This window comes from Aedes albopictus, chromosome 3 (assembly GCF_035046485.1).
Source record: "Aedes albopictus strain Foshan chromosome 3, AalbF5, whole genome shotgun sequence".
Classification (NCBI taxonomy): Eukaryota; Metazoa; Arthropoda; class Insecta; order Diptera; family Culicidae; genus Aedes; species Aedes albopictus.
In genome coordinates, this window is record NC_085138.1 from 169,600,084 (window position 1) to 169,621,821 (window position 21,738).

The window sequence follows — 21,738 nt, forward strand, 5'->3', positions numbered from 1 at the left end:
TGTGTTGGTGACGGCAGCTCCTGCGGCAGCTCGGAAATCTATTTTTAGACCGTCAGTGAGCGGATGGGGAGGAGAACGACTAAAAAAAGACAAAAAAGCCGAAGCCGATCAACTTTTTGTGGATGCTGTCGTGAGTACCTGCGCGTTATCCATCACGACCAAAGCTGCACTTGGAAGTTGGCGTGATGGATTTGCTGCACCTTCTTCGTTGTGGCGATGTTGGGGTAAGCATTTTATAGGTGTGTGAGTGCTTTCGGACCAAGTTTCGGACCATGTTTATGGTTTTTATTTTGTTAAAACAAATGAAATTTTTGACATTATATGAAATGATGGTAATCGGTTGTTTTTATCGATAAACTCTAAATGAAAACAATTAAATATAACTTTGGAATAAGTAAATTCTCAGTTTGAAAATCAACCATGCGTTTTATTGTTTTAAACAAGCGCCATTTTTCTGCGTGTATATATTTTTCCCACTGTGCATCGGTTGTCTCGATTAAGAGCGGTGCTCGAATGCACAAAATACATATTCCCAACACATCCAACATCCTTACACTGCTTTGCACACCGTCCAACGTTGCTCCTGTTATCAGTCTGGTAAGCTTCTCGGGAGAGCTGTTCTCGTCCATGACTTTCCATAGCTCTATGCAATCGATACCGCCATGTGCCACCTTGAAGTCGATAAGCAGGTGGTGCATTGATCTATCTTTCACGGCATTTCTGGAGGATTTGTCGTAAGGTGAAGATCTGGTTTACTATCGACCGGCCGTCGATGAAACCGGCTAGGTAACTTCCCACAAACTCATTAACTTTAGACACTACGGACGGGTCCAGGAAGGTTCAGGGAATGTTTCGGGGAGTTTCAGAGGGTTTCATGGGCGTTGCAAATAATGAGAATTTAAAAAGTATCAGGGATGTTCAGGTCTCCTGCTTTTCTGAAACGCTCTGCAGGCCTCTGAAACACCCCAGAAACTCCCTTTAGCACCCCTAACAGTCCATGTAACGCCCCTGAAACCCTTTGAAACGCCTTTGAAATTCTCTCAAATCACTTTGAGTCCTTCTGCGGGCTTGAGGCACACCCCTTAGAAATAAAACACATAAAATCCCCTAAAAGCTCTAAGAGTTTACTCAGGTATCGATTTTTTGTCAAGATGGTCCCACTTTGTGACGTACCAATCTTTATCGAATAAATAAACCTGCTAAAATATAAAGTTCTGGAGTTGGCTACACTTATACTTTGCTGAAGGTACCACAGAGAAACAGACGTCATACTTTACTCGATTCCCATCCCCATGTTTGACGGTTGCTCACTATCGCCATCTAGTGGTGGCTTATCCAAACATGGCATGATTAGCATTGGGCGATTACGATTTCGTGACGATGATTTTGAATATAATTTGTTCTAAGTGTTACATCTGTTTATCTGTGAAGGTACTGTGTTAATTTGAGACACCGTAGGAAAAAAGTCGAGTGAAAAACCTCAGCAAATTTGACATTGTTCATCGATAGTAAGGATCGGATCACTTTCAGGAATAATTTTATATATTGAGCCATTTCACCCCGTTGATGCTTGTTAGACCATGCTCCCCTATCTGGGAAACGAGTTGTACTGTGACTCTACTAAGAGTTCATCGCGGTTTCTTTTTTGTATACCCAATTATTTTTCCACCATGGGTTCTCGTCATGTTTGGTATGCTGACCGATGGTTTTACTTTTTGGAGCCCACCTAGTTGTTTCGAAGTTTCTAAGTCAGTTATGAATCAAGGTTAATGCATGGAAAATTTATTCATAAATCATTAGGTTACAAGAGTTTAGGTGCATTCACACGGGTTATTGCGGGATAGCACGCATTCGGTCAGTAGTTGCAAGGTCAAATGCATGTTTTTTTCTGAGACGTGTAAGTTGAACCTTACAATAAAAATTGTGTAAAAATTTCAAAAATACCTCAGCGACGACATACCTACGGAAACCATCCCAGAGCAATGTCGAACTTCGACAGACACCAGACCTGTTCCTTAAAGTGCACTGGCGCCAGTGTTTGAGCTACGCGCTGAGCTGCTAACAGCGTGAACCTCATATCCAGGGTGTTTTTTTTTTGCCTTGCTTCCTTCCAATGTTCGGTGCCATACACGTGCAATACGGTGCACAACTCATTGTTGGGTTACATCTTCAAAGGTAATGGAGCATGAAACACAAAGTAATGCTTTCACCCGAGCATCCGAAGTGAAGAAAAGGAACATGTTACCTTCCAACCAACCAGAAACCTGAAATCTTACGACGCGACGCAGGGCATTCTTGAAAAAAAAATCGACACGCCAAGGTAGCCTCCGACGCTGCGAGTGTTTGGGTGAAAAATTGCACCATAAAAATCTTGTTTTACACTCATCCGTTCCCATGGGCCGCAGCCAAAGCAGACATGTACCGGACCTGGATTTATAAATCACATGTCACGTAAAACTCTTTTTTCTTTCTGCATAACGCACACCCCTCGCCGCACCGGACATCATGCAGGCGTTTTCTGGTGCACTGTTGGTTTCCTCCTACCATCTCCCGCGGAAGATATCAGTCAGTATCTAAAGAGCATCTCTTGTAGCATCAGTGAAATTCACTACTGTTCCTTCCTGTGGCTGGCTGGCTGGCTGACGAGCGGGTGATGTTTTTGTTGTAAACCGTAAGAGAGCTTCTGGAATGGACTTTTATACGTACGAAACAAACCCTCGATGAATTATGACGACTTTTTTCGAACAAGTTCACTTTAAAGCTTTTGTTTTTTTTTTTTTTTTGCAGGCTGTGATTTATGCAATGCATCTGGTTACAGTATACGAGTTTTCGTAGGTAAGTCTATAAATAAGCAAAATATTATATTCTTGCTGTTGTCTTGTATGGACTCTCATTCAAGCACAGATGTATACGATCTAGGTATCTCCATTCTATTTTTAAAATTTTGCGGAAATGTTTCTCTCATATAATACGTTTTTCAACAACCTTAAATTTGATGTCCATATTCATTCAATGTTTAAATATTTGTTAATAGCATAGGGTCATGCCTGTAAGTCACATCTTTAGACAAATCTAAATTATTCAAAGTACCTACCAAGACACCCGGAAACAGTTAAAAATTGAATGTTTTGTTGTCCCTTTACAGCTTTTTGAGAACTTGTAAACTTTATGACACACTTCCTAAAAATAAAGTTCATCATGCTGTTCAAATGGTTTTCATAAACATATTTTCTAAATAACTTCTAGGCGGAGCTTCAATCACGTATGGCAAAATAAAAATGAGAGGCCCAGGATCAAAGGAGTGTAAGTGATAATTTTGTAGATTTTGAGCTGAGCATATCATGAAATTCTTCAGATTTCAAGCTTTCAGGAACTTTTTTAAGATTGTTTCTACGATGATTAGAAAAATTACAATAAATCAGAGAAAATTGGGTTGATTTTGGAACTCCATACATTTTGTATGGGACGAAAAATTGATCAAAAATTTTAAACCTCATTTACTCGAAAGTGTCACTTACACCCCTTTGCTTCTAACCCCCTCAAATATCTATCATTCAGCCTCTTAGGTACGTAAAACGGGGCACCTTTGAAAATACTAGTTAAGTAAACGACACACGGGGATCAAAACTTTTGAAGCATCAGATTTTCATTTAATTCAAGTTTATTTGAAACTTATTATGCATAAAATGGAAACAGTCAAGGTTTTGAGTTTTTTTACAAGAATATAGGGGAAATTACCTATTCTCGGCCGTTTTGTTCTCTTCGTCTAAGGGGGTTTTTTGAAACCGATTGAACTCAGAGTTGGTCCCAAATCCTTCCCAACTAAGTTGAATCATATAGCCAAGTTTCAGGCAATTTGGCTGACAAAAAACCCCCATGACGAAAAGAACAAACCTGCCGATAATACCCATTGCCACCCTATTTTATTTCTACTGCATTTTTCTGATGCCATGACGTTTATGAACGTTTTTATTGCAACTAATTATTTTTTGTGGCAGAGCCTGTCCCACCATTAAAACAAATGTAGTAAATAATTGCTAAGGCATCCTTTTGTTTTACGTTCGTTGGTACTAGTGTTGTTCAAAGTTTTGCAACAAAAATGTCATTACGAAGGGTTCCTATAACTATAGAAAGCTGGGGAAAGACAACCAGAAATCGCATAAGGATGTACACTGTACATCGTATACAGTACTATTTTTACTCACTATCGTATACATATACGGCTGAGGGACAATTTTCATCGCATATGATGTTATTTTTTTATTGCGATGTATCTGGTAAAATCATATAAGAGTGCAAATTAACTTTTATAATGTATAACTACATCGTAGTAGAGACGATATTCTGATGTTTTATTGCGACGAACTTTACTTGTTCGCAAAAAAGTTCGAGCAGACTTGCAAAGTGTCAATCGAATTCACATAAATGCGCACTGCGATGATTATATGACTTCGCTTGGTATTTTTCTTATTATGTCAGTTAAACTCGCATTGGTATACAAACTGAATCACAGAAAAGTAAAAATAAACTCGTTAAAATGTGCATACAATCTAGCATAAGCTAGAATCGCTATCGTTGGTATATTGCGATGTGATATGCGATAGCAATGAAAGAGGTGCTGTTGGAGTGTCGAAAAGCTACAAGAAAGTTAACAGTCATCATTATGGTTACAAAACAAATTACAAAGTCATCATTTTTGTTTTGTTGACTAGATAGTTAACAATGGGTGCTGTTAGCAAGAGAGGGCTAGTGATAACTGTGCGGGAAATCACGCTTCGTCATTTTGAGCTCCAGATAGCTTGTCGAACACGTACAGCGCAGGGAAACCAAGTGCATTCCAACAAGCACTGAGGTGAGTTAGAATGTCATGACTATTGACCAGTGTGTTTCATAAGTGGTGTTTGGTGTTAAGTGTGAAGAGTGGCTCGAAAATCCAAAGGTTCTTAGTTCGATGCTGAGGTGACAAGAATTGTTTTTCTTTTTGGAATATAATTAAGTCGCATAAGATGCTATATTACGTCGCAATAGTGCACACCGTGCATCGCATAAGATATCACCTGAAGTCATTACATACATTACATACATACATTTATTTGTTCAACATCATTAAGACAAGACATAATCAACAATAGTACGCCACAATACTCGGTTTGTGGCTGCCGCTCTCCATCCTCGGTCGCGCCCAATGCTCGCCAAGTCACGCTCTACCTGGTCCGCCCATCGTGCTCTCTGCGCTCCACGCCTTCTTGTGCCAACCGGGTCCGTTGCAAACACCAGCTTTGCAGGGTTGTTGTCCGGCATTCTTGCAACATGCCCTGCCCAACGTATCCTTCCGGCTTTGGCCACCTTCTGGATGCTGGGTTCGCCGCAAAGTGCAGCGAGCTCGTGGTTCATCCTTCTCCGCCACACACCGTTCTCCTGCACACCGCCGAAGATCGTTCTTAGCACGCGTCGCTCGAAAACTCCGAGTGCTTGTAGGTCCTCCTCGAGCATGGTCCATGTCTCGTGCCCGTAGAGGATCACCGGTCTTATTAGCGTTTTGTACATGGTGCATTTGGTGCGTGGGTGAATCTTTTTCGACCGCAGTTTCTTCTGGAGCCCGTAGTAGGCCCGACTTCCGCTGATGATGCGCCTCCGAATTTCTCAGCTCACGTTGTTGTCAGCCGTCAGTAAGGATCCGAGGTAGACGAATTCCTCCACCACCTCGAAAGTATCCCCGTCTATCGTAACATTACTACCCAGACGGATCCGGTCGTTTTCGGTTCCGCCTACCAGCATGTACTTTGTTTTTGAGACATTCACCACCAGTCCGACCTTAGCTGCTTCGCGTTTCAGGCGGGTGTACAGTTCTGCCACCGTTCCAAATGTTCTAGCGATAATGTCCATGTCGTCCGCAAAGCACACAAATTGACCGGATTTTGTGAAAATCGTTCCCCGGCTGTTGAGCCCGGCTCGTCGCATCACACCTTCCAGCGCGATGTTGAAGAGTAGACATGAGAGTCCGTCACCTTGTCGCAGTCCCCGGCGAGATACGAATGAACTGGATAGTTCACCCGAAACCCTTACGCAGTTTTGCACACCGTCCATCGTTGCCTTAATCAGTCTAGTCAGCTTCCCAGGAAAGCCGTTTTCGTCCATGATTCTCCATAGCTCTGCGCGGTCGATACTATCGTATGCCGCTTTGAAGTCGACGAACAGGTGGTGCGTTGGGACCTGGTATTCACGGCATTTCTGGAGGATTTGCCGTACGGTAAAGATCTGGTCCGTTGTCGACCGGCCGTCGATGAAGCCGGCTTGATAACTTCCCACGAACTCATTTGTTTTAGGTGACAGACGACGGAAGATGATCTGGGATAGCACTTTGTAGGCAGCATTCAAAATAGTGATCGCCCTGAAGTTCTCACATTCCAAATGGTCGCCTTTCTTGTGAATGGGGCAGATTACCCCTTCCTTCCACTCCTCCGGTAGCTGTTCGGTTTCCCAGATCCTGACTATCAGCCGATGCAGACAGGTGGCCAACTTTTCTGGGCCCATCTTGATGAGTTCAGCTGCGATACCATCCTTACCAGCTGCTTTGTTGGTTTTGAGCTGGTGAATGGCATCCTTAACTTCCCTCAGCGTGGGAGTTGGTTCATTTCCGTCCTCCGCTGCAGTGGCGTCGTCGTTCCTTCCGTTGCCGTGGCGTGCGCTCCCGTGCCTACGTTCTCCACGCCGTTCAGCTGCTGATCGAAGTGCTGCTTCCACCTTTCGATCACCTCACGTCCGTCCGTCAAGAGCCGTCTTTATCCCTGCATATTTCGGCTCGCGGCACGAAGCCGTTGCGGGATGCGTTGAGCTTCTGATAGAACTTCCGTGTTTCTTGGGAACGGCACAGCAGTTCCATTTCTTCACACTCCGCTTCTTCCAGGCGGCGCTTTTTCTCCCGGAAGAGACGGGTCTGCTGCTTCCGCTTCTGCCTGTATCGCTCCACATTCTGTCGGGTTCCATGCTGCAGCATTACCGCCCGCGCTGCATCCTTCTCCTCCAGAACCGCTCTGCACTCTTCGTCGAACCATTCGTTCCGTCGATTCCGTTCCACGTACCCGATGGTGCTCTCGGCTGCGTCGTTGATGGCTGCTTTCACTGTATCACCTGAAGTCATATAGCGTTATTATTTTTCCGTCGATGCACGTATAGCGCCTCCACTTTCGTACGCATAACGCACTTTTACTGCATCTTATGCGATGTAACTTTACCGAATAAAAGTACGTATTACATGAACATAAACTTCATTATACGAGCAAATTGGTTGGCTAGGAGCTGAATTCCAGCCTCACCATTTGCCAAGTAGTCTAGGATAGTCAAATGCCTCTAACTTTTTTTATGCAATTCAGCATCATAATTAAAATTTTATATAACTCATGTTGGTATCATAATGGCCAATTTTTCCGAACTGGTTCATTATGTAACTGAAATGAGTTGCATAATGAAAAAAAGTTGTATAATGTTCATAATGCAACTCATTTCATTTAGCATAAAATTTTGTATGGAACTCGTTGCAAAACTCGATTTTTCAGCACTTTCCGTATTTATCCAACTCGGCAAGCCTCGTACGACTCGTGCTGAAAAAATCATCTTTTTGCAACTCGTTACATAAATAACTTTTTTATTTCACCAAGCAGAAGGAAACAAATGAAAAACCTTCTAAAAACTCGGAGATTTGTAACAAATTTCGGGCTTGATCATTTTTAAAAATACGGGTGTGGGTCGGGTCCGGGTTCGAAAAATTTCCAAACTTTCGGGTCGGGTTTGAATAGAGTCGGGTTCTAGTTGGGTTTGGTTAGCAGTGTATGTAAATCGGTACTTAAGTAATTCACAGCGTAACAAAAATTAACTTTTTGTCTGTCTCAAGAGCAAACTTATGTGTCTCCGAAGGATTTTGGGCCGCTGAATCCGAATCCGGGCTCAGATTTGCTCTAACACGTCACAATTTTGAGCTATACCTCAATTTATAGGGCAAAATATGCGATTTTGGGCTTTTTTGACTGCAAGCCATTAAGCAAGGAAATATTTCTTTTAAGCAATCAAAAGGTTAATTGGTCAATTAACATCTAAATTAACGACTCATGCAAAATATTTCGTTTTACCAAATCGAATTTGATAGTTTTAAGCGATTTATGTTAGGTACGATATTTCCCATATAAGTCACCCTCCAAAAGTTACATGCAAGTTTTCATGCTAACATAAAATGCTTAAATCTATCAAATTTGATTAGGTAAAACGAAATATTTTGCATGAGTCGTTAATTTAGATGTTAATTGACCAATTAACCTTTTGATTGCTTAAAAAAAATATTTCCTTGCTTAATGGCTTGCAGTCAAAAAAGCCCAAAATCGCATATTTTGCCCTATAAATTGAGGTATAGCTCAAAATTGTGACGTGTTAGAGCAAATCTGAGCCCGGATTCGGATTCAGCGGCCCAAAATCCTTCGGAGACACATAAGTTTGCTCTTGAGACAAAAAAATGTTGCGCTGTGTTATTTATGCAACGAGTTGCAAAATGAAGATTTTTACTATGACAAAAAAAACATTGGATTATGATTATATCAATCAGTATCAGTAGATGTTGCCACACAAATTTCATCAGAGTCGGTTAAGTATTGACGGAGAAATCTCCGACGCGTGAATATTAGTTTTTTGGAATCTTCTTCACTTATTATGAAAATGATTCAGGCTATAACTTCGCTGTTAGTGTGTCAAAACGTCTGAAAATTTGGCTCTAAGTTTTCAACATAATAAATATTTAGTGGTAAAAATTTCATCGAAATTGGTTGAGCATTTTTTTTATAAAATTCAAAACTCAAACCGCTTTACAGTGAATTTTAGGCACTTCTTTACAATTTTAACCTCCGTTTACAGTATTTCAACTCTAAAACTGTCAATACTGCAGCGATTCTTAATAATACTGGAGAGTGTTAACCTTATATAATAACATGTTTTCAATCAAATTTTGAGCCATTTTGGCTTAAGACTTTGAAAGTTAGAAAACTTTGATACGTCTATTTGTCTGTGTATATATATATATATATAAAGATAAAACATATGTAAAACCACTTTTATAAAACACGCTAACGCAAAAAAAAAAAACTTTTCAATAGGACAGATTAGTGAAGTACTAGATTTATAGTAATGAGCTGAATTTTAGTATGGTGAGAAGGTCAATTCTCAGTTTCTGCAATGAAATGGCGCAAAAAGTGTGGATATTATGATTCCTTGCCTAATTTATGCTGTTTGAGCAAAACTTTGGGTAACAATCAGGGACGTGCAATTTCGAAAGGAAAACATGACGCACGAAAGCTGTAGCAAATCGTTTCCCATGCGACGGGACTGCTGTGATGCTTCATCTCTCACCCAGCAACACACTCGTTCGTTGCTGCTACAGAAACAAGTGTGTATGAAACATGGAATGATACACTTGGATTTTCGTTTCATTTATGAGTCATTGAAATACTTCAACATGCTAAAAACACTAATTAAACCACATTTTTAAATAGTGGTGCACGCCAATAGAATGATAATTATGTTTTATGAAAGAGGATAACAAATTCGACCACTTAAATCCAATTAACCGGCGCCCGTAACCATTGAGAGACTAGCGCGCACCAGTGAGACATTAATGCTCTGACGGGTGAAGCACAAGCAATGCGACCGAATGGGAGAGTACCGAGTGCTACGATGAGTGGAAAAGTTTTTTTTAACGACCGAGTCATTAGAAAAATGTATGAAACACTTGAAGTGACTCATTCAAATGTTGCATGAAAGTGTATCATTGAAACGAAATTGTACGCCCCTGTTGTACTAACAATGTTGTTGTTTTTTCTATTTCTTGCAACATAAACAACATAGTTATCCAAAGTTTTGCTCAAACAGCATCAATTCAGGCAAGGAATCATAATACCCACGCTTTTTGCACCATTTTATTGCAGAAACGGAGAATTGACCTTCTCACCATACAAAAATTCAGCTCATTACTACAAATCTAGTACTACACCGAACGTGCCCCATTGTTAAACACTAACATAACCTAGGATGTTAGCATGACTACCAGATTTTTTTTCACTTTACCTAACCGTGCATTTCATGGGGTTTCAAAGGCGTTCCAGGGACGTTCCAGGGATGTTCCAGAGAGCTTCAGAAAGGTTCCAGTGGTTTTCAATGGGTTTCAAGGACGTTCCAAAGGTGTTCAAGAGGGATTCAGAGTGAAAAGGGGGTCCCAGGAGTATTTCAAGGCGTTCCAGGGTGTTCAGGAGCAACCCACGGGTTTGAAGGGATTTCAGTGTCGTTCCATGAGTGTTATTGGGGGTAGAGTAGGTCCCATGGGTTTCTAGGAGTGTTTCAGGGGCTTTCAAAGGCGTACTTTTCTCCTGCCGTTTTCGCTTCTAATCAAATCTTTCCAGCCATGTTTGCATCTAGCCATGTTTAAAACGATTTCAGTAACTAGAGTTCTCTTCAAATGAGCGATTTCTTGTCATTTAAATTAATTGTCACTAGCTAGTCTCAGGCTGGGCACATAACACGAAAAACCCAAAAAAAATCCGCCAGAGTGAAAAAATATCGGATGTCGGGTCAAGTTTTATCAAATGTTGGACCACTGTTGGACCCACATCGGATAACTGTTGGGTCTATGTTGGGTTTGGTGCCCAAAATAGAAACAGGTCAATGATAGGTTTATGTCGGGTTATACGTCATCAATTACGAACAAAGCTTCAACAATTAGCGAAAACCGTCCAACATTAGGATGAGCTAGCTTACGGAAGCGTTCAACATTTGGATTACATACTTCCTATACAAATGTTCAATTTTCTCTTAAAAAATAGAATTTAAGGGAATACAAATTAAATGGGAAGTATTAGAAATGAGTAGATCTAGACGTTCACTGGATATTTTTCAACTAAAGTGCAATTATGCACGGAAAAAACGAACGAAAACAAAAATGCCAGTACTAATCGTTCAATAATTATAATTGGAGAATTACCCTATGTAACGCTTGAGTCAGAAATACTGAACCGATTACAATGTTTTTTTTTCTGTAGGAGGCGTATGTATATATAAATATTGTGTTAAAATTTCATTCGATTTGTTGTTCATTAACCTCTATAAGTGTTCTCTACTTCTGGTCGACAAAACATTTTATGCGAGGTATGCACTTCAAACGTAATCGCTCAAGTAATTTCCGTTCACTGCATTATTTTTCCGTGACCGAAATGGTCAAGAAATTTAACACAGCAAGCCCCAGAAATTTCTTGCGATCTGCGTACTACCCATTACGATGGATATCGAGTCAAAACGCTTATTTCAGATTAGATCTCATGAATGTGTTGAGTATGAGAAAGCGGAATAAATTAATAATTTTGAATTTTTGAGTGTCGGTATTGAAGTTCCTAGTGTAGAGTACTAATTCATTGTTAAAAGACACACAGCACTTCTTTTCGCAAACTTTCTTTGCCAAGGTGCGTTTTTCTTCATTTGCTCCCGCTGCTGTATTGAGTGAATGTTAGTATTTGTGAGTTGGTCTGGTTGCGCACGATAAGCGGCAATAAAATCAGATCACCGTAGCACCCTCTTGTGTCCATTTTTGTGTCATAGTAGCTAGTCAGGTTTTTAGTTTTCGTATGTTTCGTACGACTATCCACCAACGCAACCGCGAAACCAAACCAAATGCGGTGTCTAGGAAAAGAACTTTATTAAAACAGACAATTCAGCGCAAAGCTTTTAGCAGCATACGAGGGACGGTGCAAGTTTATATCCCCTGAGGAAGGCCGAGTCCAATGGCCGAAGCGTCGGAATTAAACAAGTAGCACTTGTCTTGATTTTACGCTAGACTGAAAAGCCACCCGAAAACAGTTCATTCTACAGTCGAACCTAATTCAAAAATTAAGAATTGGGCTGTTTTAAGTTAGAAATGATGTAAGATTTTGGAATCACCTTTGGTCAAAGCGACGATTCGTACTTCAGTAATTCAGTACAAGTTTCAAGCTCCCAACGTCATAATGAACATCATTTCATCGATTTCAGTTTTACAAAATGCAAGTCATCATGATTTTGAAAAAAAAAAAAAATATACATAGGTATAATCGTTCTTGCTAACTATTGATTTATTTGAAAGATGTTCAATTACACACCGGTGTTCGAGCTGATGAAGCTGCGGATGCCAGGAACACCAACGTTAACATAAACGCCAGCAAGAGGGCCCCCGCACTGAACTGCACCCCACGACACAATACCGAATTGGAATCCTCCAGCGACAAGTGGGCCACCGCTGTCACCGTTGCAGGCGTCACGTCCTGGCTCTCCGGCGCAAACCATGCTGCAAGTGTAAGTAGATATGTAAGGAATACGTCACATTCTAGCAGATCAGCAGAAGGCCCTACGTGTTGGTGATACGGGCGGTTCCCCACTGACTACGGCAAGTGGCCATGGAAACGACGGGAATGTTCACAGCACGCAGGTTGGTTGGCAGAGATCCTCCAGGAGTAGTCAAACCCCATCCGGAAACAACGGAGCGGGTACCAGCGGGGAAAGCGGTTCCACTTGGCATAAGGGCGATCGGCGAGATGTTAGCTCCACTGAACGTGGTGGTCGCTCGCAGAAGCGCCACATCGCTGTCTAAGGTGTTGGTGTTGTACTGATGATGGATCACGATCTGAGCAACACCGAAGATGACTCCTCCGGACACACGGCTGGCGCTTCCTCCACGCAGAGTAATCTAAATGAATTAACAAAGTGACATTCGCTGTATTGATCATACACAGTGACCGAGAACAGTCCCGGGAAATCTCGACAAGAAGGAGAAACTAGCGCGAACGGAAAACACACCGATGTCTGCGACAAAGAGACACCGATCTTCACCCGGAGATGAAAGGCCAGGAGGCTCTAAAAGGCAGAAAGAAACTCTGCGCAAGCGAATGGCCACCGCAGATGCAGAACAGGTCGGTGTCAGCCAGACCCAGTGGCAGACAAGGCGAAGCAGACGAACGCAGGCGCAAGACCGAAAGCAATTAGGAGAAGCATTAACGGTGAAGCGATTGTGGTGAAGACCAGTGAGGAAAGCTACCTTGAGGTTCTACGTACCATAAGAACGGCTCCGGAGCTAAAGGACTTCGGTGCGGACGTACAGAAAGTCAGGCGTACACGGCCCGGAGAAATGATCTTCGAACTGAAAAAGGACTCGAAAAACAAGCGCTCTTCGTATAAGGAGCTTACAACGAACGTCGTATGAGACACTGCGCAGGTCCGAGCTGTTACGCCAGAAGCACTTCTGCAATGCGTCGACATAGACGTAGTACTAACACATTATTAACTGGAGCCAAAGGGATCGGCATGTGGCATGGCAAATGTGGCTAACACACTAGAATAGAATAACATCACAAATAGAATAACATATTGCACGGGAGCCAAAGGGCTCAGTACAAAGACTAGAATAACGAATTGGTAATGGTGCACAAGACACCTAACGCCTCCCCTCCGAAGAAAAACTGCATGGTGGTACCGGAGAGGAATTTAAGGTGGAGGTGAACTAGGAGAGTGTTTTTAGTGAATAGGCGCACATTCGAATCCCACACAGCGCATTTAGAAGATTTTTGGACTCCTAGAATAAAACACACACACACACACACACACACACACACACACACACACACACAAAAAAGGAAATTCTAAAAAAATATACGTACGGCTTGTACGGAAGGTTGAGGAAAGACACAATGAGCTGCAGACAAGGCCCAGCTGGTGGAGATGACGGAGGCACCGCAGATGTGGTTTCCATTTAGGCGAAGTGACAGTTGGTACGGGAAGTTGGCAATGCTGACTTCGTTTCCTCCAACAATTCTGCCCTCGAACTCTGGAACCTCATAACCTTCCAAGTCAGCCGGGCGAACCGTGTTGAACTTCAGCCAGAGGTCCTCTTCAGGACCGGCAAGAGCCGACACCACACACAGTGCTAGAACGATACAGGCCTTCATTGTCACTTCAATCTCTACTGGAGGCTAACATTGGCTGAATTCTACTTTTATACGCGGAACATTCTTATCTACGTTTTTAGTTAATCATGCGTAAAAGCCTTGAAAAACAATTTCACATTAATCTTTCTTCGAACTACTCCGTAATCAGTAACGTGCGTTGAAAGGTAATCCATTCAAAATACAAAGATAACAGGGGAAGTTTATTCAAGCATCGAAATTCCAAGAAATGAACTTTTTCGACAATGCTCGATAATGGTGAGATCAGATAACAACGAAATTTGAAGAAAAACATCAGTCATACACAAATAAAAATAACGAGATTTACACGTCATGTAAACTTCAGTTTTGTCATGTAAACTTACTTTTATGATGGTTTACATGATATATCATGTAAATTTGTTTTATATGTCATGTAAGCACACAGAGTCATGCTGAATTGCATGACATATAATGGAAGTTTACATGATATTTTACGAGTTTTACATGATATGTCATGTAAACTTCTGTGATATCCCACGCTCCAATTATGTGAATCATATGTCCCAGATTTTTACACTCTTTTTCGAGCTGTGTAGGTATTTACCCGCGGACAACACTCAATTTTGCCGAAATTCGTCAAATTACGAAAAGTTACGAAACTAATTTCTGCTTGGTGAAATTATACGATTAACACGCTAAGTACCGACGGGCAAAAAAATCGTGGAACTGTTTTTTTGCACATCCACATCTCAGCAGTTAGTGAACCAAATTTCAATCATTTTGCGCTAACGGAGTCCTACACTATCCTAGAGAGGTGTAGTGAAAGCCGATTGGAATTTCATGCAGCTTCCGGTGAGAACCAGGCGAAAACATTAGTTCCACATTTTTAACTGATTCCGGTTTCGTTTTGTTCCCGGATTGGTTGTGAGTACCATGTCTTTGTAGCGAGTTCTTTCAGAACCTTGACAAGATAGCAACATTCTGTCTTCGGCAAAGTTGTTCAGAACAACAACCACTTCCTGGTGATGGATTTCATAGTTCCGAATTTCCCCACCACGTGGCGCTAGTGTACATAGTGACTCGCGGTACGACTTTAGAGAGATATAGCACGAGATTGAAACCAGATAGGAAGATGCGATCTTCGGCAAAGTTGTTCAGGACTACGAGTACTTCCAGGCCATGAAGAGTATAGTTTAAAATTTCACCACCACGTGGCACTAGTGTACATACACTGTGGTGCATAATTGATCGGACAAACGCCGATTTTCATACAAAATGGCCAAGTTTGAGATGCTGTAACTATGGTTTGCTTTGATGGATTGAGCTCAATTTTTGACACAGAACTACAAATATGCTGAATTTTGTGTATACAAAGTATAAAATGTTTTCGTTCACAGGTCTGGGCGTGGCAAGGCGTTGAAAAAATTGCAAAAGTGATCGGACAGCGGCACGCGTGTAAATCAAAGGGGTGCTGAGATGTGGATGTGCAAAAAAACAGTTCCACGTTTTTTTGCCTGTCGGTACTTAGCGTGTTAACGGAGAATGGTTACTTACTACACAGCAACATTTCTGAAAATTATACCCGACGAAAAAAAATATACATGTGAATGTTATCTCCTTGAACTGAATTTTACATCAAATAATTTCTTGTACGAAATATTGAACGCAAGCTTCATACTGGGAGCAAGCTGGAAATGATAAACCAATGGAAAAATATGTGCGATACGACAAGATCCTTTTGTTATAGGTTAAATGATGTAATATTTTTAACTGCGTAAGTAACAAAAATCGACACCAACATTTCAAAAGGGCGTAACTGCTTTTGGAATCATCACCTTCTTTTAAAGCTGTGGATCATGTGTTATGATTTCCATGTTTTTCACAACAAGTACCAGATGGGAAAAACTCTCCTCTTTCCGACAACCACGGTGGTTTGAGTGTAAGGGAGGCAGTACGACCTACAGCTTTGAAAGAAGGTATTACTTCCAAATGCAGTTACGCCCTTTTGAAATGTAGGTGCCGAAATGTTTATTTTTGTTGTATTTTTTATTACAATTATTTTGATTCGTTCAGAAATAAAGAAAGCATTCTAGAAATTTTCAAAATATATAGTTAAGGATCCAATACTGATCAATGGAGCTTCGTAAATGCTTACTTACCTTACCGGTCAGGCTAAGGCCGGGGTGGCCTCTGCTGTACATAGTAGCCGCCTCCATTCCACTCGGTCCATGGCTGTTTGTCTCCAGTTCCGCACTCTGCGTAGGGTCCGCAGATCGTCCTCCACTTGGTCGACCCACCTAGCTCGCTGCGCTCCACGTCTTCTTGTACCGGTCGGATGACTCTCGAGAACCATTTTAGTCGGGTTGCTATCCGACATCCTGATGACGTGACCCGCCCACCGTAGCCTCCCGATTTTCGCGGTATGGACGATGGTTGGTTCTCCCAGCAGCTGATGCAGCTCGTGGTTCATTCGCCTTCTCCAAGTCCCGTCTTCCATCTGCACTCCGCCGTAGATGGTACGCAACACCTTCCGTTCGAAAACTCCAAGGGCGCGTTGGTCCTCTGCACGTAGGGTCCATGTTTCGTGCCCATAGAGGACGACCGGTCTAATCAACGTTTTGTAGATGGTTAACTTCGTGTTACGGCGAACTTTATTCGATCGTAGAGTTCTGCGGAGTCCAAAGTAGGCACGATTTCCTGCCACAATGCGCCTCTGAATTTCTCTGCTGGTGTCGTTGTCGTCGGTCACCAGTGAGCCCAAGTACACGAATTCTTCAACCGCCTCGATGTCATCACCGTCGATATGAAATCGGGGTGGCGGGCGCGGTGATTCCTCTCTGGAGCCCTTTGCCATCATGTACTTTGTCTTCAACACATTAATGACTAATCCGATTCGCCTGGCTTCCCTCTTTAGTCGGATGTACGTTTCCGCCATCGTCTCAAATTTACGAGCAATAATATCAATATCATCGGCGAAACCAAGCAGCTGAACGGACTTCGTGAAAATCGTCCCACTCGTGTTTATCCCCGCTCTTCTTATTACACCCTCCAAAGCAATGTTGAACAGCAAGCACGAAAGACCATCACCTTGCCGTAACCCTCTGCGAGATTCGAAGGGACTCGAGAGTGTCCCTGATACTCGAACTACGCACATCACTCGATCCATCGTCGCCTTGATCAACCGTATCAGTTTATCCGGGAATCCGTATTCGTGCATAATCTGCCATAGCTGTTCTCGATCGATTGTATCATACGCCGATTTGAAATCGATGAACAAGTGATGTGTGGGCACGTTGTATTCGCGGCATTTCTGCAACACCTGGCGGATGGCGAACATCTGGTCCGTTGTAGCGCGTTCACCCATGAATCCAGCCTGATATTGCCCCACGATCTCTCTTGCAATCGGTGATAGACGGCGGCATAAAATTTGGGAGAGTATCTTGTAGGCAGCGCTCAGTAGTGTGATCGCGCGGTAGTTTCCGCAATCCAACTTGTCGCCCTTTTTGTAGATGGGACACACGATACCTTCCATCCATTCCTCCGGTAATACTTCCTCCTCCCAAATCTTGGTAATGACCCAGTGTAGAGCTCTCACCAGTGCTTCTCCACCGTATTTTAGAAGCTCGCTTGGTAGTTGATCTGCTCCAGCGGCTTTGTTGTTTTTCAACCGGCCAACCTCCTCCTCAATCTCTTGTTGGTCAGGGGCCGGAAGTCTTTCGTCCTGTGCACATACTCCTAGATCTGTTACCACGCCACCTTCGGTACTTGCAACGTCACCATTGAGGTGCTCATCGTAATGCTGCCGCCACCTCTCGACCACCTCACGCTCGCTCGTGAGAATATTCCCGTGATTATCTCGGCACATGTCGGCTTGTGGCACAAAGCCTCTGCGCGAGCGGTTCAGCTTCTCGTAGAACTTTCGTGTGTCCTTAGCGCGGTACAGCTCTTCCATCGCTTCGCGATCTCGTTCTTCCTGCTGGCGCTTCTTCATCCGGAAGACTGAGTTCTGCCTGTTCCGCGCCTGTTTGTAACGTACCTCATTCGCTCTCGTACGGTGTTGCAGCATTCTCGCCCATGCTGCATTCTTCTCGTTTTTCAACTGTTCACATTCGCCGTCGTACCAGTCGTTTCTGTGATTCGGAGTCGCGAAGCCTAGTGCTGTAGCCGAGGTACTACCTATGGTGGATCGGATGTCCCTCCAGCCATCTTCAAGTGTAGCTGCGCCAAGCTGCTCTTCCGTTGGTAGGGCCACTGCTAACTGCTGCGCGTAGTCTTGAGCCACTTCTACGTTACGAAGTTGCTCGATGTTGAGCCGCGGCGTTCGACTTCGACGCGTGGTGATAACTGTCGAAAGTTTTGAGCGCATGCATACAGCGACTAAGTAGTGATCCGAATCTATATTCGCACTGCGGTATGTGCGGACGTTGGTTATATCCGAGAAGAATTTACCGTCGATTAGAACGTGGTCGATTTGGTTTTCTGTTTGGTGGTCGGGTGATCTCCAGGTGGCTTTGTGGATATCTTTGCGGGGAAAGAAGGTGCTTCGGACTACCATACCACGGGAGGCTGCAAAGTTTACGCATCGCTGGCCGTTATCATTCGATACGGCGTGCAGGCTGTTTCGCCCGATTACCGGTCTGTACATTTCCTCCCTTCCTACCTGCGCGTTCATGTCGCCGACAACGATTTTCACGTCACGCGGCGAGCAACCATCGTATGTTTGCTCTAACTGCGCGTAGAACGCTTCTTTCTCGTCATCGGGTCTCCCTTCGTGTGGGCAGTGGACGTTGATGATGCTGTAGTTGAAGAAACGGCCCTTAACTCTCAACATGCACATCCTTGCGTTGATCGGCTGCCACCCGATCACACGTTGTCGCATCTTGCCCAACACTATAAATCCTGTTCCTAGTTCATTGGTGGTGCCACAGCTTTGGTAGAAGGTAGCCGCTCGATGCCCGCTTTTCCACACTTTCTGTCCAGTCCAACAAAGTTCCTGCAACGCCACGATGTCGAAGTTGCGGGGATGTAGTTCGTCGTAGATTATCCTGTCACATCCTGCGAAACCAAGTGACTTGCAATTCCATGTTCCAAGTTTCCAAACGTAGTCCTTATTTCGTCGCGTGGGTCTTTGCCGATTGTATCGAGTCGTATTTTCTCCTATGTTATTCGCAATGGGGATTTTTACGGGTGGCTTATTGGGCCTACGCCAACACTCCTGTCTCGCCGGAGGGCCATCGTGCCAGTTGCTTCGTAAATGCACAGGATGTGAATATAAATGAGGACGTTAAAGGATTTCTTAAAATGAAGCATTTACTCGGAGCATTAAACAATTTTAGACAATATTTTAATAATTTGAACCGTGCACCGATTCATTGGTCGATTCATATATATATTATGGGTAGTAGGAAAAGCGAATACTCGGTTACTCGAATAGTTTGGGTCGTTTACGTTCTAGTTTGACGTTTGCATAATACCGTCATGTAGTTTATGATTGACTAAACATTGAATAGATTTAAGTTTTTTTTAGCAAATTTTTAATACCAAGATAAAGATACCAAGGTCTACACCAATCAAATTGTTTGTCATGATAGTTCTCAAAACTAATGAAGTAGTTTTACAACAAACCGTTAATAAGAAAAATAGGTGATAAATTGATTTGATTGACTTGATATTTTTTATTAATACATGTCAAAACTTACTTTGACGATAATGATCGATCCTCGAGCGTACCGCGCTAACTCAACTGTTGTCCACTCAATAGCTCTATACCTACTCGGTATTGATGTTTATGTGACCATTGCTAAACATTATTATCGTCACTGTTGGAATTGTGTCGTTTCTTAGAACAGGATAAGCTTGGTTTAAAGCAACAATGTTTTATCAGTGCCTTAAGAAGCTGTAGGCATGGAAAACTCCTGGTTTTAATTTGTTGCCCGTACTAATTAGTACATTGTACATGTTTGTTCCTCTAATCTATGGTATATATCTTTCAAAGTTCTGTTAAGTTTTAAGTACCGTCAAACGGGGTTACTTGCAACAGCGGTGTAACTTGCAACACGATGACATACACTAAATGTGAAGTATTTTCTAATAATAATGAAAACTTGCATGCTCTACTATTTCGATTATCGATATTATGTGTACCAAAGATCGTTTGAGTGGAAAACCCAGTTTGGATTCTTTGTTGGTTGTGTAGCTACACTGTTAAAACAGTTTGTACATTTTATGCCAAAAAAACAAGTATGAAAATCGTGCTTTGGCGCTCTCCTATGCTAAGTGCGGTAAGTCTGATGACCTCGCTTGCACTTAGGGTACCTAATAGAAAGCTTAGCTAAACGATAAAAGTTTGATAAACTTATCGACCAAGTACTGTAAAAAATCATTATCATATTCGACAACCACTACGGGGTAACTTGCAACAGTTGAAATTGATAAAAATTTCGATTATTTACTTTCATTTAACGATATTTTTGACAGAAATAAGCGAAATGGAGCATTTAATAACTACGCAACGCGCTTGTTTTCAAATTTCTACTCAATTTTAAGTTTTTTAACATAATTAAGGACTGCCACATTTTGAAATTGTGTTTCCTTGTTGAAAATTTAATATTATTTATGGACGCTATTAGCAGGCTTGGCATTGATCACCGTTAGTGCTCACTTTCAAACCGACCTGAGCATATTTTCGTTTTCACTGCCACACAATCGCAACAGGCTCATCAAATCGCCGTACAACGTAGTCAAGATGAAAAAACAAATTGTTTGTCGGTTGCGTCGTTACCTCGGGGACTTCAACAATCACGATTTTGTTTTGAGTGACGTTCGGAGTTCTCGGCCTATTGAATCGATGGTCATGACGGTCGCGACAGTACGGCAGCAGTGTGTGGTGTCTACTCGATTTGACACCTAGTTAAATAACATATTTGGAACTGCATTCTGTGCATGAAATGTGATAAAACATCATTAAATAATGCTCATTTGTTTGAATTACAGGCTAATGAATGGCACACTGTACAATTGTTCGAGCCCCCATAATGCTCAAGGTATTTATGACGATTTTTTTTCATGACTGATCCAAAGCCATTAGAATAGAGGAACATAGACCTTATGAAGCATCCAACATTTTGGACGTTATTTCGTCTTAAGCCTGCTTCATTAAGACCGGGAGATTATGGTCCCTGACGATCCGGCCCCAAACCATACATTAGTTACAATACGCCTCGATGGAGGGAGAGTAAACCTATATTCGGTGGTAATATACTGGCTAAACATTTTTGACTGTCGAAAACGATTCCCAGTTTAGCATCCCGTACTAAAAATGCTCCCAACGCTACAACAGAAACCCTACGTTGCGAAAAGATATTTGTGCAAAATTTGAACATTTGAAATAGGTATGTTATGTTAGGTAATTATAAATCTTATCAACTCTACAAACGGCATCAAATCAAACCTAGAATTTCAAGAGTCAAGACGCACAGATTCAATCATTGACGGTCAAACGAGCGACGGTCTAGACGGGTGATGGTTGAATATGGAAAAAAGTCGTTATGGTTACCAATGGTATCTATGTCGTGTCGATGTGCTTTGGGTTGGTGATGCATGGTTGCTACCATCGCTTTCATTGGTGTCGCATCACATGGGCAAAACCCTAGCATGCTTGTGAACTTCACGACTAATGCCAAGCCTGCTATTAGACAATCACCAACATGAATTCTGAACTGTAATTGGAGTAAATTATTCCAGCTGAATACCCAAATTA

The 21,738-nt window shown here is 42.4% G+C and overlaps 2 protein-coding genes across 4 annotated transcripts in view; one reads left to right on the forward strand and one right to left on the reverse strand.

Moving 5' to 3' along the window:
* The window catches only part of LOC134292063 (GATA-binding factor A), a 223,808-nt gene that overhangs the window by 71,342 nt on the left and 130,728 nt on the right, over nt 1–21,738 (forward strand). For all 3 annotated transcript variants that reach the window (XM_062860771.1, XM_062860772.1, XM_062860770.1), the window contains exon 2: nt 2,788–2,835. The gene's annotated coding sequence lies outside the window, so the exon portion shown is untranslated. The remainder of the gene's footprint in view (nt 1–2,787; nt 2,836–21,738) is intronic.
* Nucleotides 12,111–14,034, reverse strand: LOC109402840 (uncharacterized). Its single transcript, XM_062860778.1, has 3 exons — nt 13,713–14,034; nt 12,411–12,745; nt 12,111–12,346 (listed from the first exon to the last, which is right to left on the reverse strand). Exons 1-3 carry the CDS (start codon nt 13,998–14,000, stop codon nt 12,154–12,156), a joined length of 816 nt encoding a protein of 271 aa, XP_062716762.1. The 5' UTR covers nt 14,001–14,034; the 3' UTR covers nt 12,111–12,153.